We start from the raw sequence: 25533 nt of genomic DNA, 5'->3' as shown, positions 1-25533 counted from the left end.
GGAGGTGGACTGAAATTCAGGTATCCCAGCATTTTTGCTAAACAGAGCGCCCTACGAGAACAGTGATTGCAGCAGAAAGGCTTTTCCTGATCCTGATCTGCACTCAGTTCCTGAAGATTTCCACTCCTCCAACTCTCCTTCCAGGAGTCTGTACCCTCCACTCCTGTTTACACAAGGCTTGGGACCAAAAGGGATGGTCAAAGGAAGAGATCAATATGTCGGACAATTTATGGAAGAGGGGAAGACTTTTGGGGATCATTTGAAAAAAAAAAATCAAAACCAAATGAAATCGCAGGGAGGGTTTGAAACCTGAGCAACAGGAAGAAAGTGATAGTAGATGGAATAAAGGTAAAGGGACCCCTGACCATTAGGTCCAGTCGCGGACGACTCTGGGGTTGCGGCGCTCATCTCGCTTTATTGGCCGAGGGAGCCAGTGTACAGTTTCCGGGTCATGTGGCCAGCATGACTAAGCCGCTTCTGGCGAACCAGAGCAGCGCACGGAAACACCGTTTACCTTCCCGCCGGAGCGGTACCTATTTATCTACTTGCACTTTGACGTGCTTTCAAACTGCTAGGTTGGCAGGAGCAGGAACCAGGCAACGGGAGCTCAGCCCGTTGCGGGGATTCGAACCGCCGACCTTCTAATCAGCAAGTCCTAGGCTCTGTGGTTTAACCCGTGGCACCACCTGCATCCCATAGCTTGTTTAGCTTATATGTAAATCTGGCACTGGGCTCCGCACAAAGGCATGCCAGTTTGAACAACTGCGAGGCTCTGAGAAATAGCCAGGCGCTATTTGCTTTCCTACACCGATAAGGCCCAATTCACAGATGTCGAAAGCAAAGGCTCCAAAAGGGAGCTTGCCTGTTCTAGCAACTCTACAGTCCTTGCCGTGCATCAGTCTCTGATGACGGACGTTGGCAGAAGGGAAGGTGCTCAAGGGGCCTTCAAAAGTAGAGACTGCCTTTTCGAATGGGATCCTACCTTCTAATGGACTGATATATTTTTGGAAGATGGGAGCAAGGAGCTGTGTCCCGCCATACCACCACCCTGGCAACGTACAACCTGTTTCCATGGCAGCCCTTCCAACTTAGTTCTAGAAGAGCAGGGGACATGGAATTTAAAGTGGGATTTCCCCTTGACTCACCACATCACTGGGGAAAGATCAATATGTTTCCGAGCACAATTCAATGTGTTGGTGCTGACCTTTCAAGCCCTAAACGGCCTCGGCCCAGTATACCTGAAGGAGCTTCTCCACCCCCATCATTCTGCCCGGACACTGAGGTCCAGCTCCAAGGGCCTTCTGGCGGTTCCCTCCCTGCAAGAAGTGAGGTTGCAGGGAACCGAGCAGAGGGCCTTCTCGGTGGTGGCGCCCGCCCTGTGGAACGCCCTCCCATCAGATCTCAAGGAAATAAACAACACTCTGTCTTTTAGAATACATCTGAAGGCAGCCCTATTTAGGGAAGCTTTTCATGTTTGATGTTTTATTGTGTTTTTAATCTTCTGTTGGGAGCCACCCAGAGTGGCTGGGGAAACCCAGCTAGATGGGCGGGGTATAAATATTATTAATAAGGGCCAGGGTCCAACTCAGGACATTGCCCACCCTCTTCAAATCAGCTGCTCAGAGAGGCAACCCAGTCAGAAGGACAGACTACAAACAACAACAGCAATAGAAAAATTCACTTGGGACCAGGCTGGTTTTGCAGTGGCGCTGTAGTCTAAACCACAGAGCCTAGGACTTGCTGATCAGAAGGTTGGCGGTTCAAATCCCTGCAATGGTGTGAGCTCCTGTTGCTTGCTCCTGCCAACCTAGCAGTTCAAAAGCATGTCAAAGTGCAAGTAGATAAATAGGTACCGCTCCAGCGGGAAGGTAAACGGCATTTCCGTGCGCTGCTCTGGTTTGCCAGAAGCGGCTTAGTCATGCTGGCCACATGACCCGGAAGCTGTACGCTGGCTCCCTCGGCCAATAAAGCAAGATGAGCACCGCAACCCCAGAGTTGGCCATGACTGGACCTAATGGTCAGGGGTTCCTTTACCTTTACTATAAATTCTATAGGTTACGTTTTTGGTGTGTGCCCATATAGTACATGCTAGCAACTTTAACGCTGAGTGTTTTTTTTTATAAAAAAAAATAAGATATTTGTGCAACATGGGTTCATTCTGCCTGAAGCAGTAATCTTCATTGTTTTGAGAAATGGGACCCATTTTTTTTTTACCCAAACATGCATTTGGGGGATCCATTTAATAACAATACTAATACTAATAATAATAATAATAATAATAATAATAATACTTTTATTATTTATACCCCGCTCATCTAGCTGGGTTTCCCCAGCCACTCCGGGCAGCTTCCAGCACGTATAAAAACATAATAAAATGTGAAACATTTCTTATTTTTTTTGCCATATACTTGTATGGTGTTATCGCTGCTGGTGCAATCCGCCTTAGGCCAGTCCATGACCCACCAAGTTGGAAGATCCAACGGCCTAGATCGGCCTTTCGCAAGGTCGAGTCCCCAGATATTCCTGAACTACAACTCCCATCAGCCCAAGCCATCTCGGCCCAAATTGGACCAGGGATGGTGGGGATTGTAGTCGAACAACACCTGGGGAACTAAGCTTGGGGATAGCTGCCTAGAGGACCCAACCGGCTGAAGCTTCATGCAGACGTATACGATGGCAGCCAAGGACGAGGCGTGGAAAAGACAACTGAATCCTGGCCAGCGAAAAAAAGACAGTCACAGAACCAAGAAATTACACAGAACAAAAGAAATCACCGTGAAAATCCCTGAAACGAGAAGTAATCAACTACAGTGGTACCTCGGGTTACATACGTTTCAGGTTACATACGCTTCAGGTTACAGACTACGATAACCCAGAAATATTACCTCTGGTTAAGAACTTTGTTTCAGGATGAGAACAGAAATTGTGCTCCAGCGGCGTGGCGGCAGCAGGAGGCCCCATTAGCTAAAGTGGTCCTTCAGGTTAAGAACAGTTTCAGGTTAAGAACAGACCTCCGGAACGAATTAAGTATGTAACCAGAGGTACCACTGTATAGAATAACAAAAATCAAAAAATAAACTAGAATTAAACAAAGACTTAACGAGATGCCGGCTACAAAACTCGTTTCACTGAACTAATCAGTTTCCTCAGAAGGAAATAAAGAAATTATAAGATTTTAAGTGATATCAAACAAGCTCAAGAGCAGGGCTGAAAATGCTTCCTCAAGTTTACAAAGAAGGTATGAAAACCTCAATGACAAGTTTTAAACATAGCCCTATTTAAGAGAATCAAGCAGTAGTGATAAGAAATTGAGGTTTTAAAGTTTCAAGCAAACTCAAAAAACAGGGCAGAAACTCAAAAAAGTTTTAAACATAGCCCTATTTAAGAGAACCAAGCAGTAGTAATAAGTAATTGAGGTTTGAAGTTTCAAGCAAACTCAAAAACTGTGCTGAGGCGCTCCTGGCTGCCGATGTTAAAGAAAGGTATGAAACCTAGACAGCATCTTAAAAAGCAGAGGCATCAAAGGTCCGTATAGTTAAAGCTCTGGTTTTCCCAGTAGTGATGTATGGAAGTGAGAGCTGGACCATAAAGAAGGCTGATTGCTGAAGAATTGATGCTTTTGAATTATGGTGTTGGAAGAGACTCTTCAGAGTCCCATGGACTGCAAGAAGATCAAACCTCTCCATTCTGAAGGAAATCAGCCCTGAGTGCTCACTGGAAGGACAGATCGTGAAGCTGAGGCTCCAAGACTTTGGCCACCTCATGAGAAGACTCCCTGGAATAAACCCTGATGTTGGGAAAGATGGAGGGCACAAGGAGAAGGGGACGACAGAGGACGAGATGGTGGGACAGTGTTCTGGAAGCTACAAACATGAGTTTGACCAAACTGCGGGAGGCAGTAGAAGACAGGAGTGCCTGGCGTGCTCTGGTCCAGGGCGTCACGAAGAGTCGGACACGACTAAACGACTAAACAACAATATTGAAACCTCAATGGCAAGTTTTAAATGTAGCCCAATTTAAGAGAATCCAGCACCTACCCAACATGTTCACCCTGAGTGCGATGAGCCTCTCCTCCCAGTGAGGGCCGGGAGAGCCTTCCAGAGATGCCATGGGCTGGTCCGAGTTCAAAACCTTGAAGTAGCTGTCTAAGATGGCTCGGATCTCGACTTGGCGCTGGTCGGGGCTACTGGCGTGGAGAACGTGGACCATGCCGACCAAGCCCTTCAGGGTCAACTGCAGCAGTTTGGAGTCTCTGGGGGGCCCGCTGACCGGGGAACACCACCTCCGAAGCACCAGCATGAGGACCTCGACTGAGGACGGGGTGACCACGAGGAGAGCGTTTTGCTGTTGAGAAGAGAAAACAAGATCAACTTGTTGAGAAAGGCTGCGCAGAAGTATTTCGCACTGTGCCAAAGCAGAGCATTCCAAACTTTTATGATAAGATACGATACAGTGGTACCTCAGGTTACATACGCTTCAGGTTACAGACTCCGCTAACCCAGAAATAGTGCTTCAGGTTAAGAACTTTGCTTCAGGATGAGAACAGAAATTGTGCTCCGGCGCTGCGGCAGCAGCAGGAGGCCCCATTAGCTAAAGTGGTGCTTCAGGTTAAGAACAGTTTCAGGTTAAGAACGGACCTCCGGAACGAATTAAGTACTTAAACTGAGGTACCACTGTATCTTTATTGTCATTGTCCCATACAGAACAATGAAACTGAAAAATCTACATAAGACATTCAAAAACCCCTAAAAACTCTGACCTAACAAACCCTGACTCCCCTCCAGAGAGCTTTCAGCTGCAGCGTCTGCACACGCCGCCATCTTGGATAGGTACTCATGTTTTCATGCTGCCAACACACTTTTTAGACACATGTCATTCCAGTGATTCAGTTTTATAAGCAAAAGGTAAAGGTAAAGGGACCCCTGACCGTTAGGTCCAGTCGTGCCCGACTCTGGGGTTGCGGCGCTCATCTCGCTTTATTGGCCGAGGGAGCCGGCATACAGCTTCCGGGTCATGTGGCCAGCATGACTAAGCCGCTTCTGGCAAACCAGAGCAGCGCACGGAAACGCCGTTTACCTTCCCGCCGGAGCGGTACCTATTTATCTACTTGCACTTTGACGTGCTTTTGAACTGCTAGGTTGGCAGGAGCAAGCAACAGGAGCTCACACCATTGCAGGGATTTGAACCGCCAACCTTCTGATCAGCAAGTCCTAGGCTCTGTGGTTTAACCCACAGCGCCACCCGTGTCCCTTTTAATAAGCAAACCAGAGGTTAAACTAGCCCCTTTCCAGCCCTGGGAGGGGGGGCTCGGGGAGCATTCGCCCGACACATAGTTTGGAAAGCTCCGTGCTAAAGGATGGGCAACGTGAAAATACAGTCAAGAGGATACAACATATTTTATCATTATTGTATCTCTATGGAAAGAAAGCAGGGGAATTAAGATTGACGTTTTTGTTGGCTCCACCCTGCGCTCAATGTATCGGCAATTATTGTGGTATTTTCCTTTCCAAATATGTAGTATTTGTTTAAACCTCAGAAAGCTCCAGAATGCCACAAACCCAGAAGTAAGTGTTCCGGTTTGCGAACGTTCTTTGGAATCCGAATGCCCGACGTGGCGTATGTGGCTTCCTATTGGATGTAGGAGCTTCCTGCAGCCAATCGGAAGCGGCGCCTTGGTGTCCGAACATTTTGGAAGTAGGACAGACTTCCGGAACAGATTCCATTCGACTTCTGAGGTACCACTGCACTTGCAATATTTACTTATGGGTACCGGGAGTTTTTTAAAAACTAGGCAACAGCGCACCACCTACCGACAACTCCTGAGTCTCCCCTGATCTCCTGTTCCCTTCCCCCTTTGTTTTGACAGATCAGGGGAGGCTCGGGAGTCACGGGCAGGAGGCTATTGCCCAGTTGTTTTAAAAAACTATGTGCATTTACTGGTATGTTTCACAGGGTACTGGTAGGTTGCACCTTGCCTGGCAGAGAAACCACATGCCTTGAGCCCCTCCTGGGCAACGCCCGCCCGCCCGTGACTCCCAAGCCTCCCCCAATCTGTCAAAACAAAGGGGGAAGGTGGCAGGAGATCTGTACTGCCAGACGTCCCCGGTTCCCCATCGGCAGTGGCGGCGGCAGCAAGCAGCTCCTGAAACCAGCCAGAGCCAACTGTGCTACCAGACTGGCTCCGGGCTGCTGAGGCTGCCGCTGCCACGTTTCCCAGGGACAGATTTGCAAATCTGGGGACATTCCGGGGAAGGAATTTGTCCAGGGACAGATTTGCAAATCCGGGGACTGTCCCAGGGAACCAGGGACGTCTGGTAACCAGTACGTTCCCGAGCACAATTCAAAGTGTTGGTGCTGACTTTTCAAGCCCTAAATGGCCTCGGTCCAGTATACCTGAAGGAGCGTCTCCACCCCCATCGTTCTGCCCGGACACTGAGGTCCAGCGCCGAGGGCCTTCTGGCGGTTCCCTCGCTGCGAGAATCCAAGTTACAGGGAACCAGGCAGAGGGCCTTCTCGGTGGTGGCACCCGCCCTGTGGAACGCCCTCCCACCAGATGTCAAAGAGAAGAACAACTACCTGACATTCAGGAGACATCTGAAGGCAGCCCTGTTTAGGGAAGCTTTTAATGTTTGATGTATTACAGTATTTTAATATTTTTTGGAAGCCGCCCCGAGTGGCTGGGGAAGCCCAGCCAGATGGGCGGGGTATAAATAATAAATTATATTATTATTATTATTATTATTATTATTATTATTATTATTATTATAGCATAACTGCACCACCAGCTGAGGGTCTCTACTTGGCAGGGGGTTGGACTCGATGGCCCTTGTGGTCTCTTCCAACTCTATGATTCTATGATTCTATGATTCTACTTCCTGGGCAGAGCCTGAAATTTCACAGAGAGGAAAGCTTGCCTTGGCTCCGGAGACGATGGCGCCGAAGAGATGGATCAGTCGCACCTGAAGGACCTCGGGCAGCTGCTCACCCTCTTGGAAGCACTCTAGCGAAGGAGGCAAGAGAGAAAGGCGTTTTGGATGGGGAAGAAATACGTGGGGAAACAAAAACGAACAGCTCCGAGCAGTGCTTGGTTTGTAACACAGAACACAAGCGCTTGCTCTCATTTTGGAAAGATAACCATCCACATTCTGCATATAAAAAGAAAAGTTATTTTGATACTATACTGTGTGGAAGACAATGATGGTAAAGTGGGCCCAGGATTTAGGGGGAAATATTATGATAAGCCAATGGGAACAGCTGTGGGAAAGAGATATCAAATTTACGGCATGCTATAATTTAAGAGAGAATGTAATGAAAATGCAATACAGATAGTACCTGACCCCGGTCAGACTGATAAAAACTGTAGTGATGTCTGTTAGAGATGCAACAACGGGGCAGGAACCTTTCTACACATGTGGTGGAAGTGCAAAGAGATAGTGGGATTCTGGGATAATATCTATAACGAACTGAAAAAGATGTTTAGATTTTCATTTGAAAAGACCCCAGAATCCTTTCTCCTAGGTATCATGTCAGAGGAAATAAAAAGAGCCGTCAGACCAATATTTATGTATGCATCTACGGCAGCAAGGTTATCGATTGCCAAAAATTTGGAAAGCAGCAGCGTCCCAACTAAAACAGACTGGTTATCTAAAATGATGGAACACTTCCATATTGCCGAACTAACAGGGAGGATAAGAGGAGATATGGTACAAAAAGTGAATAAGAAGTGGGCTATCTTTAAGGAACACATCAAAATTTATGTGGAAAAAGTAGAATTTCTGACAGCTATTGAGTGAATCCAGAAAATGGTTAGAGTGAAAGGTGAGTAAAGTCAAGATATACGAAGAGATTGAAGAGATAATGTTAATGTCGCAGAACTGCAGAGATCCCGTGGGTCATCTAGTCCAGTGTTCCCCAACCTTGGGGCTCCAGCTGTTTTTGGACTACAATTCCCATCATCCTTGACCACTGGTCTTGCTAGCGAGGGATGATGGGAGTTGTAGTCCAAAAACAGCTGGAGGCCCAAGGTTGGGGAACACTGATCTAGTCCATGGGTCGGCAAACTAAGGCTAGGGGCCCGGATCTGGCCCAATTGCCTTCTAAATCCAGCCCGTGGATGGTCCGGGAATCAGCATGTTTTTACATGAGTAGAATGTGTCCTTTTATTTCAAATGCATTTCTGGGTTATATGTGGGGCATAGGAATTTGTTCACTATTTTTTCCAAAATATAGTCCGTCCCCCCACAAGGTCTGAGGGGCAGTGGGCCGGCCTCCTGCTGAGAAAGTTTGCTGACCCCTGATCTAGTCTAACGCCCTACAATGCAGGATCGATCCCCGACAGGCTGAGAAAGACCTCTAGCCTGAAGCCCAGGAAAGCTGCTGGGAGTCAGCGGAGGCTTAGCTAGAAACAGAAAGAGAAAGGTGGACCCATGGCCTGATCTGGTATAAGGCAACTTGCTACGTTCTTGGACCAAGTGTTGGTCATGCTCAGTCGGAAGAGCACGAGACTCTTAATCTCAGGGTCGTGGGTTCGAGTCTTGGGTTGGGCAAGAGATCCCTGCATTGCAGGGGGTTGGGCTAGATCAGGGGTCAGCAAACTTTTTCAGCAGGGGGCCGGCCCACTGCCCCTCAGACCTTGCGGGGGGCTGGTATACCTGAAGGAGCGTCTCCACCCCCATCGTTCTACCCGGACACTGAGGTCCAGCACCGAGGGCCTTCTGGCGGTTCCCTCGCTGCGAGAGGCCAAGTTACAGGGAACCAGGCAGAGGGCCTTCTCGGTGGTGGCACCCCCCTGTGGAACGCCCTCCCACCAGATGTCAAAGAGAACAACAACTACCTGACATTCAGGAGACATCTGAAGGCAGCCCTGTTGAGGGAAGCTTTTAATGTTTGATTTATTACAGTATTTTAATATTTTTTGGGAAGCCGCCCAGAGTGACTGGGGAAGCCCAGCCAGATGGGTGGGGTATAAATAATAAATTATTTAATTATTATTATTATTATTATTATTATTATGGATGACCCTCAGGGTCCCTTCAAACTCTACGATTCTGTAATCACACGTCTGCTGCACCCAAAACGACCCAAATACCTCAGAGAAATCCCCCACTGGCAGCCAAAGCCAGTCAATGTGAGTGCTTGCAGTTTGCAAGCACCTGGCAAGGGAGGAAAAACCCCCCTGAAAACTCCCAGGGAGTTTTTATAGATACAAAAAAAAAATCAAAAAAAATATCCAGAAATCTGCCAACAGTTTCTGCAAATCCATTCCCCTGAACTAATTTGATGCTTTTTGAAGAAGAGTCTCTTGACAAACCAGCGGCACAGACCTTCCTTCTCACGGAGATCAGCCCAGCATTTATTGACTGTGATCCCTTTGACAGCCCAGAGGATAAATAAAAAAGCAACAAAGGAGATAAATTAAATTTAGATAGGCGGGGAAGGGGAGAGATAATGGCACTTTAAATGTCTGGAATTGCAGGGTGGGGGGGATTACATCCCACTGGCTTTTTAAAAAAATAAAAATAAATAGTTACTCATAGATGCACGTATTTTTCTTTCAGTTTGCATAGATGCTCCCCCAACCTTAAAGCTGACATGTGAATCTAATACATATTTTGGCAGGAGAAAAGGCTGACCATGCAAACTGGCAGGGATATCTGGGCTCCCAGGGTAGAAAAAAGTCACTTAATGCAGATTAATTGCTCTTTAATCACTCTTTAAAAAATTGGCAGGCGTAAGACGGTTGCCCTCAGCACTCTGGAAAACAGGCTTACTGGGAGAGAGGCTACTGGGAATGTCGGTTGCGGGCAGAAGGGGCAGTTGACTCGGAACCTGTTTATTTTTAAACAAAAGGGGTGTTGAAAACACTAAAAACGTCCCCGAACAGAGCCACCGTCAGGGGTCTTTTAAAAAAACGCATCGCTGTTTATCTGCATTGGCTTCCCCACTTTCTGCAAGGTTTTCATTCGTGGATTTTGCAGTGTGCAGCTGGCACAGAGGAGAGACTGGAAACAGTCCTGAGCATGCGTAGGCAAACTAAGGCCCGGGGGTCGGATCCGGCCCAATCGCCTTCTAAATCCGGCCCATTGACGGTCCGGGAATCAGCGTGTTTTTACATGAGTAGAATGTGTGCTTTTATTTAAAATGCATCTCTGGCTTATTTGTGGGGCATAGGAGGTCCAGCGCCAAGGGCATTCTGGCGGTTCCCTCATTGCGAGAACCCAAGTTACAGGGAACCAGGTGGAGAGCCTTATTGGTGGTGGCGCCCGCCCTGTGGAACACCCTCCCACCAGATGTCAAAGAGAAAAATAACTACCAAACTTTTAGAAGACTTCTGAAGGCAGCCCTCTTTAGGGAAGCTTTTAATGTTTGATGCATTACTCTATTTTAATATTTTGTTGAAAGCCGCCCAGTGTCTGGGGAAGCCCAGCCAGATGTGTGGGGTATAAATAATAAATTATTATTATTATTATTATTATTATTATTATTATTATTATTATTATTATTATTACAGTGGTACCTTGGGTTAAGTACTTAATTCATTCTAGAGGTCCGTTCTTAACCTGAAACTGTTCTTAACCTGAAGCACCACTTTAGCTAATGGGGCCTCCCGCTGCCGCTGCACGATTTCTGTTCTCATCCTGAAGCAAAGTTCTTAACCCGAGGTACTACTTCTGGGTTAGCGGAGTCTGTAACCTGAAGCGTATGGAACCTGAAGCGTATGGAACCCGAGGTACCACTGTATTATTATTTCCCCCCAAAAAATATAGTACGGCCCCCCACAAGGTCTGAGGGACAGTGGACCGGCCCCCTGCTGAAAAAGTTTGCTGACCCCTGGTCTTGAGTCTTATGAGATGTGAGTCTCACCTCTTCCTTGAACTCGCTTGGGGGGCCCTGGGCAAGACACTCTCTCTCTCTGTCTCTCTCTCCCACATACACACACTGAATCTACCTTGCAGGAAAGTTGTAGGGAACACTGATCTACCTTACAAGCTTGTCGTCATGATTTGAACATTGACACACAAGCCAAACACTAAATTTTATTTTGTGGCATTACATTATAGTGGCCGCTTGGGTTGTGAATGTGATCCGTGCGGGATTCACGTTCACAACCCGCATCTACGCATGCGCGGGTTGCAATTTGGGGCTTCTGCACATGCACAAAGCACGATTTAGCGCTTCTGCGCATGCGCGACCGCCGAAACCCAGAAATAACCCATTCCTGTACTTCCAGGTTTCGGCAGTCCGTAACCCGAAAAAACGCAACCTGAAGCGGCTGTAACCCGAGGTATGACTATACACAAGTCCCCTTAAGATTTGCTTCCTGTCGAAACAACACACAGCCTCCATCACACTCTTGTGAACAGTAAATATTGTGAATTTTGTTCCTCGTATGAACCAGCAACTTTGATCTCTTATTTCGCACATTTTCCCCCTGATTTTGTTAACCACAGGAAGGGTGGGGGAGGTAAACAGGGCAACCAAAGCTGCACTGCACAATCCCTGGAAATCTTAGTTAGCCTCTCTTCTGGAATCTCCATCGCCCATGAAGACTAGGAACTTGCTCAGCAGTGGCTGTTTTTAAATGAACGCGGAAAATGTGATGAAAGGGCCCGGCTCTGCTTTCTTGGCTTGTGTGTATGTGTGCAATAGATCAACTTATAAGCTGTCCTGATAACGGGCACTCGTGGTTTGTTTCCTGGTCTGCACACAACGCAAAAAGTCAACTTCCGGTTTGTTTCTTCCCTGGCACGACAGAACTCGGAATGAGTGGATCAGGAAAACTTCGGTGCTGCAAACACCTGGATCGGTTGTGTTAAGATGAGTTGTGCATGGACAGTGGGACAGGCGGTGAACAGGGAAAGAGTGGTACCTTGGTTCTCAAACGCTTTAGTTCTCAAACACCTTGGTTCTCAAACTCCGAAAACCCAAAAGTAAGTGTTCCAGTTTTTTAATGTTTTTCGGAAGCTGAACGTCCGATGCGGCTGTCAGCTATTGTTTCTGGGGCACCTGCACCAATCAGAAGCTGTGCCTTGGTTTTTGAACATTTCGAAAGTCAAATGGATTTCCCGAACCGATTAACTTTGGTGCTTTTGTTTCTGCTACTTTGTGATTTTGTTTTTGAGGCTTTTTCAGTTAATTTGTTTTTGTGGCTGTCTGGAACCCAGTTCCGCTACCAACTGATTGTGTGACTGCAGAAATGGACAAAAGCCCCCCATCCAAACAATGACTATCATCTGCGCAGGTAAGAAAAATATATTAATTTTGATCATCTACAATACTGTCTTATTTATTTTATAGTACAGTCCATTGATTATTGCTTTCATTTTATGGATCAGTGGTCTCGTTAGATAGCAAAATTCATGTTAAATTGCTGTTTTTAAAAGTCTGGAACAGATTAACCCGTTTTGCATTACTTTCCATGGGAATGGATTAAGCTTGAGAACCAAGGTACCACTGTACTGCCGTTCTTGAGTGGAAAAACCCAGGGAGGCCGCAAGAGTGGGGAGACAGCGAAACTGAAGTATTTACCTTGGAAAAATGAGTTGAACTCCTGAGGCAACACAGCTGGCGCAAACTTGTATTTGCTCTTCTCTTTCATGCTGACGATCTCCCTAGGAGAGGCGAGAAATGCAGAGGGGCTTGAGAAAGGTTTTGTAGACGAAGGAGGCAGCTTTCACACAGGGTGGTACAACACGACACAAGCACAAACGCCAGCGAGAAGCGTTCCTCTAGTTAGGACTCCCTGGTCCTGAACGGGTTAACTGTGCCCCTGAAGGACCAGGTGCGCAGCCTGGGAGTCATTTTGGACTCACGGCTGTCCTTGGAGGCGCAGGTCAATTCTGTGTCCAGGGCAGCTGTTTATCAGCTCCATCTGGTACGTAGGCTGAGACCCTCCCTGCCCGCGGACTGTCTTGCCAGAGTGGTGCATGCTCTGGTTATCTCCCGCTTGGACTACTGCAATGAACTCTACGTGGGGCAACCTTTGAAGGTGACCTGGAAACTACAACTAATCCTAGACTGGTGACTGGGAGCAGCCGCCAAGACTATATAACACCGGTCTTGAAAGATCCACATTGGCTCCCAGTACGTTTCTGTGCACAAAGTATTGGTGCTGACCTTTAAAGCCCTAAATGGCCTCGGTCCTGTATACCTGAAGGAGCGTCTCCACCCCCATCGTTCAGCCTGGACACTGAGGTCCAGCTCCGAGGGCCTTCTGGCGGTTCCCTCCCTGCGAGAAGCCAAGTTATAGGGAACCAGGCAGAGGGCCTTCTAGGTGGTGGCACCCGCCCTGTGGAACGCCCTCCCACCAGATGTCAGAGAGAAAAACAACTACCAGACTTTTAGAAGACATCTGAAGGCAGCCCTCTTTAGGGAAGCTTTTAATGTTTAACAGACCACTGTATTTTAATACTTTGTTGGAAGCTGCACAGGGTGGCTGGGGAGACCCAGCCAGATGGGCGAGGTATAAATAATAAATTATTATTATTATAGGGGTTGCAGGAGGAGTTAGGAACACGGGAAACTGCTTTATCCAGAATCAGGACGATTGGTCTATCTGAGGGCTCACTGACACTTCCCTATGTCCCCACTGCTTTATCCCAGGAGGAAAACCCTGTGGGATGTGATACATAAGTAGCAGTCAAGTACAACATTCCTTGTTTTCCTAGAGTGGACATGCAGGGGAATGTTTGGTTCCAGCCGGTCAAAAACTTCCTGTTTCCTCCTGGCCTGGAGCATCCTTCCTTTAGCATGTGGCTAGAGGTGGGCGTGGCCTTACCTGCCCAGGTAACAAAAGGGACAAGGCACACAGCACTCTCCCTCTTTTTGACTCCCTCCATTGTTGGAGCAGCTTTTGAGGGAGCTGTTCGTTGGAGCTGTTTAGGGAAGCTTTTAATGTTTGACTACAGTCATACCTCATGTTACGGACGCTTCAGGTTACGTCTTTTCAGGTTGCGTCCCGTGGCGACCCAAAAGTACCGGAAAGGGTTATTTCCGGGTTTCGCCGCTTGCACATGCGCAGAAGCGCTAAATTGCGCAGTGCACCTGCGCAGATACAGGTTGCAAACTTTTCAGGTTGCGAACGGGCCTCTGGAACAGATCCTGTTCGCAACCAGAGGCATCACTGTATTGTATTTCAATATTTTGTTGGAAGCTGCCCAGAGTGGCTAGGAAAACCCAGCCAGATGGGTAAAGGACCCCTGACCATTAGGTCCAGTCGTGGCCGACTCTGGGGTTGCAGCGCTCATCTCGTTTTATTGGCCGAGGGAGCCGGCGTACAGCTTCCGGGTCATGTGGCCAGCATGACTAAGCCGCTTCTGGCGAACCAGAGCAGTGCATGGAAACGCCGTTGACCTTCCCGCCGGAGTGGTACCTATTTATCTACTTGCATTTTGATGTGCTTTCGAATTGCTAGGTTGGCAGGAGCAGGGATCAAGTGACGGGAGCTCACAAAGTTGCAGGGATTCGAACCGCCAACCTTCTGATCGGCAAGTCCTAGGCTCTGTGGTTTAACCCACAGCGCCACCCGCGTCCAGAATGCCCAGAGTGGCTAGGAAAACCCAGCCAGATGAGTAGGGTATAAATAATATATTATTATTATTATTATTATTATTATTATTATTATTATTATAATACCGTACAGGGATCGAACCTGCAACCTTGGCATTATCGGCGCTGTGCTCTTGCCAACTCAGCTGGGTGAAGGCGAACAGAGGACGCTGCTGTTTGCGCCCACCCTGTGATTGACCTGTCTCCTTGACAGCTCCTTGACACTTGGTTCCCTACCAGCTGGTTCCCTAACTTGAGATGCCAGCAGCTGGACCCAGGAGCTCCAGCGTGAAAACAGCTGAGCTGCCACGGACTTCCAGCCCCGTCCCCAGTTGCAACCCCGACTCTCGTCGTTCCACGCATCTGCAATCACCCTGCGCAGGAATGAATTTTGGCAGCCGGCCCAAAAACCTGAGCCCACGAATCGCGGCAGCCGCTCTCCTGCTGCCGGCCGCAAGCCAGCGCTTCATTGATTTCCCAGTAAAATTAAGTGCACTTGATTAATGGAAGGTATAAACAAACCAAAGCTTTTGTTTTAACAGCCCTGCTTGGCATTCTCTGCCTGCCCCAAGGGACACGGGCATTTTCGGATCTCAAGAGCGTCTTCAAATCGTAAATACTGAAATGCCTTTCTCCGGCTTCATGGCAAGACCCCAGCGAAACCGTATAATCAGCCAAGAAGCTCAACCGCCTGGCAGCCTCCTTTGGGAAGAATGTAATTTAATTTTTAATTTGTACACTGCCTTTCAATATCACACGAGGCAGTTTACAAGCCGACAAAACAACAAGGATCACGCACACCTTAGAACTATCTGATCCAATACAAAAAAGGTCATAACAGAAACATAACTTTAAAATAAACAAGTTATTTCAAATACAGTGGACGCTCAGGTTGCGAACGTGATCCGTGCGGGATGCATGTTCACAACCTGCAGCGGCGCATCTGCACACGTGTGGGTTGCGATTAGGCGCTTCTGCGCATGCGCAAAGCGCAATTTAGTGCTTCTGTGCATGCACGACCGCCGAAACCCAGAAGTAACCCGTTCTGGTACTTCCAGGATTTGGCGGTCCGCAACCCGAAAAAACGCTACCTGAAGCGTCTGTAACCCAAGGTATGACTGTAAAGTAACCCTCAATAATCCATCAGAATGTAACAGTGCACAATGAAATTACCGTATTTTTCGCTCTATAGGACGCACTTTTTCCCCTCCAAAAATTAAGGGGAAATGTGTGTGCGTCCTATGGAGCGAATGCAGGCTCCTTGGCTTCAGCGATAGCAATGCGAAGCCTCCGAAGTGCAGAGGGAGCGCTCCCTCCACGCTCCGGAGGCTTTGCATTGCTTTCACTGAAGCCTGGAGAGCGAGAGGGGTCGGGATAGCCGCCTGAAGCCTCCGGAGCACATTGTGCTCTGGAGGCTACGTGTTCCTATTGCTGAAGCCAGGAGAGCAAGATTCTCCTGGCTTCAGCAGAGAGGGAGAGCTGCGCAGCGGCCCTTCAGCCAAGCGGGAGGAGAAATGGAAGGGGCTCCGTTTCTCCTGCCACTTCATTGAAGGGCCGCTGAGCAGAGAGGGGGAGAATTTTTCCCCCCTTGTTCTCCCCCTCTAAAACAAGGTGCGTCCTATGGTCGGGTGCGTCCTATAGAGCGAAAAATATCAGCAAACAATCCTTAACAGAAAGTCACAGATGAAGTTGATTGACTGTATGGGACTGGCAGAAATGACTGGCAGAATCCGCGACCAGGGAGAAGAGTCGGCAGAAGAAGATTGGAAGAAATTTAAGGACTATTTACAGAAACATTGCAAAATTAATGAACTTTGAAAGATGCTGGATTGAATTTATGTGGTCTCTAGCTGTTATGGTAAAAAAAATTGGTATAAATATTGTTTAAGTTACAAAATTTAAGAAGTTGATTGGAAAATAAGGTGTTAGTTAAATGGAATGTTAAGAGATTAGGATTTGCTGGATAAATAATTTGAACTAGAAAACAAGAAGGGGAGGTATGAGGAAGTCAAGGAAATATGTTATTGAAAATTGGTATTGAAATTGATTTGTTTTTAATATTTTTTTTCTTTTTCTTTTTTGTTTGTATAAAATTGAAAACTCTAATAAATATTTATATATAAAAAAAAAACAGAAAGTCAATTGCAATAAATACTAAACTATTAGCAATAAAACTATTAGCAATAAAAACATCAGCCAGTCACAAGGCGTAAAATACCACCACGCATAGAGAACCATGTAAGAGGGTCAAACAGAGAAACAAAGGGACTTTTAATATTGTTGTTTTTTTAAATCCCGGAACTCCTCTTCTCTCGGTTTGGCAGCTGTGCAGCACCAGACCCCCCAAGTGATAACCCCAAGGTTGCAGCTATCACCAGATCCTGGTTTAATGTCTGACCTGCCTGCCATTGGCCAAAGCCTCCTTCCTGACATGCAAGGTCTAAACCCAGAGCAGGGAACCGTCGGCCATTCAGGTGATGCGGAACTACAACTCCCATCAGCCCTAGCAGGCACGGCTAGTGGCCAGGGATGATGGGAGTTGTAGTTCAGCAGAATCAGCCTGCATAGCTCAGTTGGCTAGAATGTGGTGCCAATAAAGCAGGATGGATAAAAATCAATGATTTTTAAAAAATAAAATCTTTTTTTTAATTTAAATTGGATTTTTTAAATAAAACGCATTTGGAGGACAAATCTTTCTAAAGATAGTTTTCTATTTAAGTTACATTCTAGTCCAAAGGCTATTCATCAGGAAACAAGGATTTGTTTTAAGTTTTTCATGCGTGCCAAAGTTTTTTTCTTAATTGTTTAACCACATTAGTTAACAGACATGGATACATATGCTATAATGTTATTGTTTTAGTTAAATAAATTGTTTAAATTGTTCTCAAGGCTATGGTTAGTTTTCTCCTTCCAATAACGTACAGCCGAAAAGTTGTCCAAATATGAACAGTTAACTTATTGAACCTCACCATAATTTCATAATTATCTCTCTGTGTATTTCTAATAGTATAACCAAATCAGTAATTTTTGATGAAACTGTAAAAACTACTCTGAAAATTTATTATTCCAAAAATGAAACCTTTCCTCTGGTTGTAAATATTATGATGATACCAGCAAGAATGAGCCTTTCTGTAAGAAAATGGTTTAAATCACTGGCTAGTGATTTAAATCAATTTAATGTAAATCAAATCCACTCTGTAATCACACCAAGGTTGCAGGTTTGATCCGGGTATTCCTGCATTGCAGTGCCTAGGACTAGATGACTCTGGGATTCCCTTCCAACTCTTACGATTCTATGATCCAGTGGATCCCCACACCGGTTGTACAATGCACTCACCCGCTCAGCTGCCTCCTCCACGTCTGGTAGGGATCAAAGAGGCATTCATAGAGGTGCAACACGTAGAGAGTTACGTTCTCCAGCTGACTCCGGTAACGCAAATTCTGTCCCTGGGCGTTTTTGAGCTGCCAAGGACACAAGCAGCTTGGATAATCTGCAGATTGTGAGGTTCCCCCCTCCCTTTCTTGTTCTCCAGAAAGCTTTTTCTCCAACCCAACAGCTAGCCGAAATACATTCATGTCATTATGCGTGCTTTTGAAGATGTGAAAAGAGCCCTGGGCACTCATTCAGTTCATCTGATAACAAGGCCATGAGAGCCACGAGAGGAAAGGAAAAAAGACCGGGCGGGGCGGAGGAAAACGAGCGTGCGACTTGAGTACTTAACCCGAGGTACCACTGTATTGTAATGTGTTTTTTCTTTTGTGTGTTTTTTCTTTTTTCTATGTTACATTTGTTATAATTGTGGAAAACTTAATTTTATTTTTTTTTTTGAAAAAAAGAGAGATGCATACGTGTTGCTCCTGTACAGTAGTACCTCGGGTTAAGTACTTCATCTGTTCTGGAGGTCCATTCTTAACCTGAAACTGTTCTTAACCTGAAGCACCACTTTAGCTAACAGGGCTTCCTGCTGCTGCCGCGCCGCCGGAGCACGATTTCTGTTCTTATCCTGAAGCAAAGTTCTTAACCTGAAGCACTATTTCTGGGTTAGCGGAGTCTGTAACCTGAAGTGTCTGTAACCCGAGGTACCACTGTATATAACTTGAAGCAAGCCCTGTCTCTTCCCTGTCATCAAATCTATCAGTCTTCCCCTTAAGGACTCTGAGCTAGGTATGTGAATTTCATCACCTAACTTGAACCACTTGCTAACTCCTCGGTTCCTAGGAATTTGAAGCATGCAGCCCTGGCGAACACACAGGGCGAGGAATTTGAGCTTACCTTCTTCGAATAAGCAGACAGCAAACTGGTCACCTCGTGAATAAACACCGGGGGCCGGTCAGTTTGGATGTTTTCGAGATTCCTGCAAAGAAGAAATAGGGGAGGGATGAGAAACAGTCAAACAACCACAAAGTCCTTTGTCATCTGCAGCCGCCCGAGACCCAAGCCAGCTAATTTCTTCACATGCATGCTAATGCGCTGCAAAAGAGAGATAATGGTAATATTTATTATGTATGAAGCACCTCGGCACTAGGCGGTAATGAGAGAGCGAGTTAGTTGTCAAAGAGGAGGAGGGGCTGCTGTCCTGCTAATATTTCAGATGCAGAAATTTGCATATAAATTAAGTCGTGAGCCTGAGTGCACAGCCCATGAATTTAGGCGACAGCCGATTTTCTAGCCCTCAAGATCTAGGAAAATTGGAGATGCTGTTTTTGCAAACGGCGTCCGGTACTCCGGACGGTCGGTTCTGCCTGTCTCTCGTTCATAGCTGTCAACTTACATATTTGAAAATAAGGGACCAGCAGCCTCGAAAATAAGAGATCAGCAGCCAAAATAAGGGATTTTGCTTAGCTTATACAGAAATCCGCCACTGATGGAGCCATGCTGCTTTGGCTGCCACTGACTGTGTTTTGCAGGGGGTTGGACTAGATGATCCTAAGGGTCTACAACTCCGACCAAAGAAGAGTGGCAGACAAAACTGATGAACGATGTCGAGATGGCAAAGCTTACAGGCAGAATTAGAAACCAGGAAGAGGACCTCTTTAATAAAGAATGGGGAAAGTTTATAATTCAGTTGAAAAGCTATTGTAAAGAGTTACATACACTGGTAGGGTTGACAGAAAACTTGTAGTAAGAATTTGAACTATGGATGGACAAATGATTTATAAAAATAGAGCTATGAAAGGGATGCGGAGGGGCAAATCACTACATTAAGATGCTGCAGTGGTTGGAGGGGATGCTAAGCAGCACGTCAGGGCTGCCGTCGTCCTGGCGCAAGGAGCTCCATCGGCCCTTCCCTGTCCGAGAGAGAGTGAGGGAGAGAGACTCTCGCCCACGCTGCCCGCGAGCCTGGTATGAGGCGGTTGCGGCACCGCGGCGGCTGCTGAAGCGTCACCCTTCTGCATCCCTCCCCATCCCCTCCTCTTCCTCCTCCCTCAGGCCACCTCCTCAGCCGCCGCCGCTGCCGCCTCCGGCTTCCTCTGGCAGCGCGGCGGAACTCTCACAAGAGAGGGGCTGCCTGCCCGCCCGCTGCCACCCATCTCCTCACGACGCGCCCCAGAGGGGGAAAAGGGAGAGACGGAGACGCAGCAGCTCGTACGCGCTCTCTCTCTTGCGGCGGAGGACCCCGAGCCGCTGCTTCCCTCCCGAGCCAGGCGAACATGAAACCCGGGCAATTTAAGGGACATCATCAATAAGGGACAGCAGCAGGACACGGTGCTGGGATAAGGGAGTTTCCTGCCAAATAAGGGACAGTTGACAGCTATGCTCTCGTTCCATCACATCAATACAACGCAGAGTCGAAAATACGTAGCAAGTTTGCATGATGATAAGCTTGCAAAACGGGGGAGCAATTTTCTCCATGGGATCATGCTGCTGCTCAAAGGGAAATGATGTTTGTGTGTGCATGTTAATATCAAGATATGACTATGCAGAATTAGGTAAATTAACAGGAAGGATTCGAAACCTGCGGGATCAGAGATTCTTAGAGGACTGGAGTAAATATATGAACTATTTGAAAAGTAATTTTGATGAACAGATGACGCTAGTAGGTTTGCAAGACGTTTTGTAAGGTGGATTATTTGAAATGTTACAAGAAAGACTATGAAAAGAATTATTAATTAAGGACAATGAAATGCAATATAGAAATGAAAAAATGCAGAATAAGTGATAAAGAATGGAAAATCATCAGAGGTGCTAACGGAAGTCTAAAATATTGTATAAGATGAGAAGATATGTTGTATGACTGTTGGAACTGGTATGTTAAAAAAACAATAAAAATGTGTGTGTGTGTGTGTGTGTGTGTGTGTGTGTGTGTGTGTGTGAATATATATATATATATGGTAAAGGGACCCCTGACCATTAGGTCCAGTCGTGACTGACTCTGGGTTGCGGTGCTCATCTCGCTTTACTGGCCGAGGGAGCCGGCGTACAGCTTCCGGATCATGTGGCCAGCATGACTAAGCTGCTTCTGGCGAACCAGAGCAGCACACGGAAATGCCGTTTACCTTCCCGCCGGAGCGGTACCTATTTATCTATTTGCACTTTGACGTGCTTTCGAACTGCTAGGTTGGCAGGAGCAGGGACCAAGCAATGGGAGCTCACCCCATCGCGGGGATTCGAACCGCCGACCTTCTGATCGGCAAATCCTAGCCTCTGTGGTTTAACCCACAGCGCCACCCACGTGTGTGTGTGTGTGTGTGTGTGTGTATGTGTATACACACACACACACACACACACACACACACACACATACACACACACCAATACACAAACACACACAAAAGGCAAATAGGTACATGATGCAGTTCTTGGTTCTGTTCCCACCGGCGAGAAAATTACTGGAGCTGCTTTCACTTAAACCACCCTCTTTTCAATACGGTCGGGGCAGGTTGCGAAGCAACTGCTCCCTCCAGCCCCCAAACCCTAAATATATTTAAGCTGAGAAAATACTCAAAATTCCCCAAGGAAACCCCCCAAAATACCAGCCCGAAAATTCCCCCCAGGCCTAATGTTGAAGCACACTCAATTTGCACACAGCTGTTTTTCACACAGGGGACTCCCCAGAGCCTGGGTTCAGTTTTACACAAACTCATAGGCAGCGCAGTCCTCTTTGGGGTTGCCACCTTTTCCCTAGCTGGGCTCCTGCGCTTTTCAGTAGGTGAAGTTCCCCCCCCCCCCCAATAAGAGAGATCAGAAAAGCTTTTTCAAGGCACAAGAGCCCTGTTGAGGAAGAGAACAACCCGAAACCCTATAGCCTGACGCTCACAACCTGCATAGCTCAGTTGGGTAGAGCGTGGTTGCAGGTTCGATTCCCGGATGGGACAACTTCATATTCCTGCACAGAGTGGATAAAAATCAACTCAAGATAAGCGGATGCGGGTTTAACATATTTTCTCGCATGCACAGAAGAAAACATCTCCCCTTGGCCTGGTCAAAATAAAAGTCATAGAAGAAAACGGGCTGACTACGCCTTGCCCCTAAAGTGGTGGGTGGGTGGGGGGTCTGGGTGGGCACAACCGGTTAGCCTGGCCTTGGCTGGAAGCCCTGAGCCATTATTCCGCACAGGCAAATCTCCGTTCCTGAATCACGTCCAAGTTGCCTGTTCCAGGCACAATTCCAGAGAGTGCCGGTCGCCCAGGGCAGCTCAGCAAAGAGGCTCGTTTTAGTGGGGATGCTGTAGAGGTCCGGAAAGGGCAGGTGTGCAAAAAACAAACAAACCCACCACCTTTCTCAAAATCCACCGCAGGCCTACTTCAAAGGCATTCTTGGCCCCGCTATTAATAAAGGTACTTCCAGCCAAGACCCCTCTCCTGGGGAATTTCATTTCAGGTCTCTGCCGGCCTCCGGGGAGTTTTTTGTAACTGTGCGAGAAGAGCAATTATCAGCCGGTCCTTATCTCTGGCTCGCAGACCTCACAGGAAGACAGAGCATGGCTTTGCATCACACCAGACCCAGAATAGCCCAGGTTTTTTGTGTTGGTTTTTTTTTAAAGAGGGAGGAGCCAGGGAAGCAGAGAAGCAGATCTTCGGGGGCAACAGAGCGGCTGGAGGTGGGCTGGGACTCAGGCCAGGAGGAGGGAAGGAAAGGGCGTTTTGATAGCAGAGCGATAGCTGGTTATTGGCACGGCGAAGGACAGCCCAGGCTCTGAGCTGCTGGAAACCAAAGCGGGCGAGGGGCCAGAAAAGGCCGATTCGAGGCAGGGCGGCTTGGTAGGACAAATGAGTTTTATGCTGTCTCTTCCTCCGAGGCATGAGGAGGGCACAGAGTGCAGCGCCCTTTAGACGAGAGAGTAATAATAAGAATAATAATAACAATAATAATTTATTATTTATACACTGCCCATCTGGCTGGGTTTCCCCAGCCACTCTGGGCAGCTTCTCTGGGCAGAATATTAAAATACAATATATTCTGGGCAGAATATTAAAATACAATAGTCTATTAAACATTAAAAGCTTCCCTAAAAAAGGGCTGCCTTCAGATGTCTTCTAAAAGTCTGGTAGTTGTTTTTCTCTTTGACATCTGGTGGGAGGGCGTTCCACAGGGCAGGTGCCACTACCTTCATCCCCATCGTCCAGCCCGGACACTGAGGTCCTGCTCCGAGGGCCTTGTGGAGAAACGGCCAAAGTTAGGACCAGATGCATGCTATGAATCTGCAGAAGCGTAAGAACGGCAGCATATGCAGCACCAAAACCCACCTTCTGAGAAGCTCAGCTGCATTTCTAAGCCAAAGGGCTGCAAGATTGGGCTTTGAAGTGCAGGGTTCGTGGTATGGAAAATGTGAGAAACCCAAGAGGCTGGGCATATGATATTTGTAAAAGTGGGGCTGCAGATGCTCCCTTCTTAATGCGCATGTGAAGAATCCAGTCCGCATACGTGTACCTTAATAATAATAAATAATCATAATAGCCTCAAAGCTCTAAATAGCCTCGGCCCTGTATACCTGAAGGAGAGTCTCCACCTCCATCATTCTGCCCGGACACTGAGGTCCAGCACCGAGGGCCTTCTGGCGGTTCCCTCCCTGCGAGAAGTAAGGTTACAGGGAACCAGGCAGAGGGCCTTCTCGGTGGTGGCGCCCGCCCTGTGGAACGCCCTCCCGTCAGATGTCAAAGAGAAAAGCAACTACCAGACTTTTAGAAGGCATCTGAAGGCAGCCCTGTTTAGGGAAGTTTTTAATGTTTAATGTTTTAGCGTGTTTTTAATATTCCGTTGGAAGCTGCCCAGAGTGGCTGGGGAAACCCGGCCAGATGGGTGGCGTAGAAATAATAAATAACAGCAACAATAATAATAATTAGCTTCCCGAAATGGGTCTGCCTTTGGATGTCTATGAAAAGTCAGAAGATAACAAACGGCATTCCTGCAACCAAGAGAAAAGTATTCTTATATGCAACAGCTGCTGCCAGAATACTTACAGCAAAAAAATTGGAGGGGGGGGGATCCCATCTGTTCGAGAGTGGTAAGTCAAATTTTGTGAATATGTAGTTTCAGATAAACTCACGGCAGCGATAAGAGGACAAACAGATCAAAAATTAATTGAAGAATGGGATTGCGTAAAGGAGTATATGAAAAAACATTGTTGTGGGACAAATATATCGATATGCAATGAATAATGTATGCAGGGTAGAAATTTTGAGGAAATGGATGGAAGTGGAATAAAAACAGTGTAATATTAATAACACAACGAATAAAAGATTAAGGGAACGAGGTCAAACATGGGTGGAGGGAAGTCTATGTTTTTATGCATTTTTGGTGCGTCCTCTTTATTTTATTTTTTCTTTTGCATAATTTGTTATTTCTCCTTTTTTGCTTGTGATATTGTTTGTTTTTGTTAAAGGTAAAGGTAAAGGGACCCCTGACCATTAGGTCCAGTCATGGCCGACTCTGGGGTTGTGGCGCTCATCTCGCTTTATTGGCCGAGGGAGCCGGCGTACAGCTTCTGGGTCATGTGGCCAGCAGGACTAAGCCATTTCTGGCAAACCAGAGCAGTGCACAGAAACACCGTTTACCTTCCCGCTGGAGTGGTACCTATTTATCTACTTGCACTTGACGTGCTTTCGAACTGCTAGGTTGGCAGGAGCAGGGACCGAGCAACGGGAGCTCACCCCGTCGCAGGGATTCGAACCGCCGACCTTCTGATCGGCAAGTCCTAGGCACTGTGGTTTAACCCACAGCGCCACCCGCGTCCCTCTGCAATTCAATAAAGTATTTTTTAAAAAATAAAATAAAATAAAAGTCAGAAGATGAGAAGCAGCGCTAACCAGAGTCCAAAAACGAGGAGGAATAACAACCCGTACCTGCAAATGATGATGAAGAACTTGATCAGCAAGAGGGCCTGGTTGAGGCCTGCCTCAGCCACCTCCTGGCGGGAAATCTGGTTCACACAAGACGTCAGCTGCTGGGTCAGGGTCTGCAGGACGTCACAGGGGAGCAGCGGAATCTCGGAGACAGAGTCCTCCGGCCTGCAAGAAAAGGGCATAAAAAATAAGTTTGCAAACTCCCCTCCGTGGAGATCAGCCCTCGAGAACATCGCACCCTTCTGAAGTTACCCAGGTGGGTAAAACTGGCTTAGCCCACGACTTAGCCCATGGGCTCTCTCAGCCAAATCTGCTCCAGAGGAGTGTTGTGATGATATAAGGAGAAAAAGCTACACTCCCTGGCAGAAGGAGGTACAGAAATGGGATTAACAGGCAAGTCTTCTTCCAAGGCATCTGGGCAGTTGAAAAAGAGATGTTGATGTTATTGTTATTGTTATTGTTATTGTTATTGTTATTGTTATTGTTATCGTTATCGTTATCGTTATCGTCATCGTCATCGTCATCACCACCACCTCAGATGGTGACAGCAGTCACAAAATTAAAAGACGCCTGCTTCTTAGGAGAAAAGCAATGACAAACCTAGACAGCATCTTAAAAAGCAGAGACATCACCTTGCCAACAAAGGTCCGTATAGTTAAAGCTCTGGTTTTCCCAGTAGTGATGTATGGAAGTGAGAGCTGG

The 25533-nt window shown here is 47.1% G+C and overlaps 1 protein-coding gene across 2 annotated transcripts in view; it reads right to left on the bottom strand.

The window, feature by feature from the left end:
- Positions 1–25533, bottom strand: part of NBEAL2 (neurobeachin like 2) — a 217977-nt gene that overhangs the window by 105637 nt on the left and 86807 nt on the right. For both annotated transcript variants that reach the window (XM_083579046.1, XM_083579047.1), the window contains exons 3-8: positions 24832–24996; positions 18821–18902; positions 17885–18009; positions 12529–12611; positions 6915–7000; positions 4038–4344 (exon numbers count right to left, since the gene is read on the bottom strand). In XM_083579046.1, coding sequence (XP_083435172.1) covers positions 4038–4344; positions 6915–7000; positions 12529–12611; positions 17885–18009; positions 18821–18902; positions 24832–24996 — 848 coding nt within the window. The remainder of the gene's footprint in view (positions 1–4037; positions 4345–6914; positions 7001–12528; positions 12612–17884; positions 18010–18820; positions 18903–24831; positions 24997–25533) is intronic.

Source organism: Podarcis filfolensis (genome assembly GCF_964270895.1).
Source record: "Podarcis filfolensis genome assembly, chromosome: 12".
Taxonomy (NCBI): domain Eukaryota; kingdom Metazoa; phylum Chordata; class Lepidosauria; order Squamata; family Lacertidae; genus Podarcis; species Podarcis filfolensis.
The sequence above is the reverse complement of the archived record's forward strand: the minus strand, read 5'-3'. Positions and strand labels throughout refer to the sequence as shown.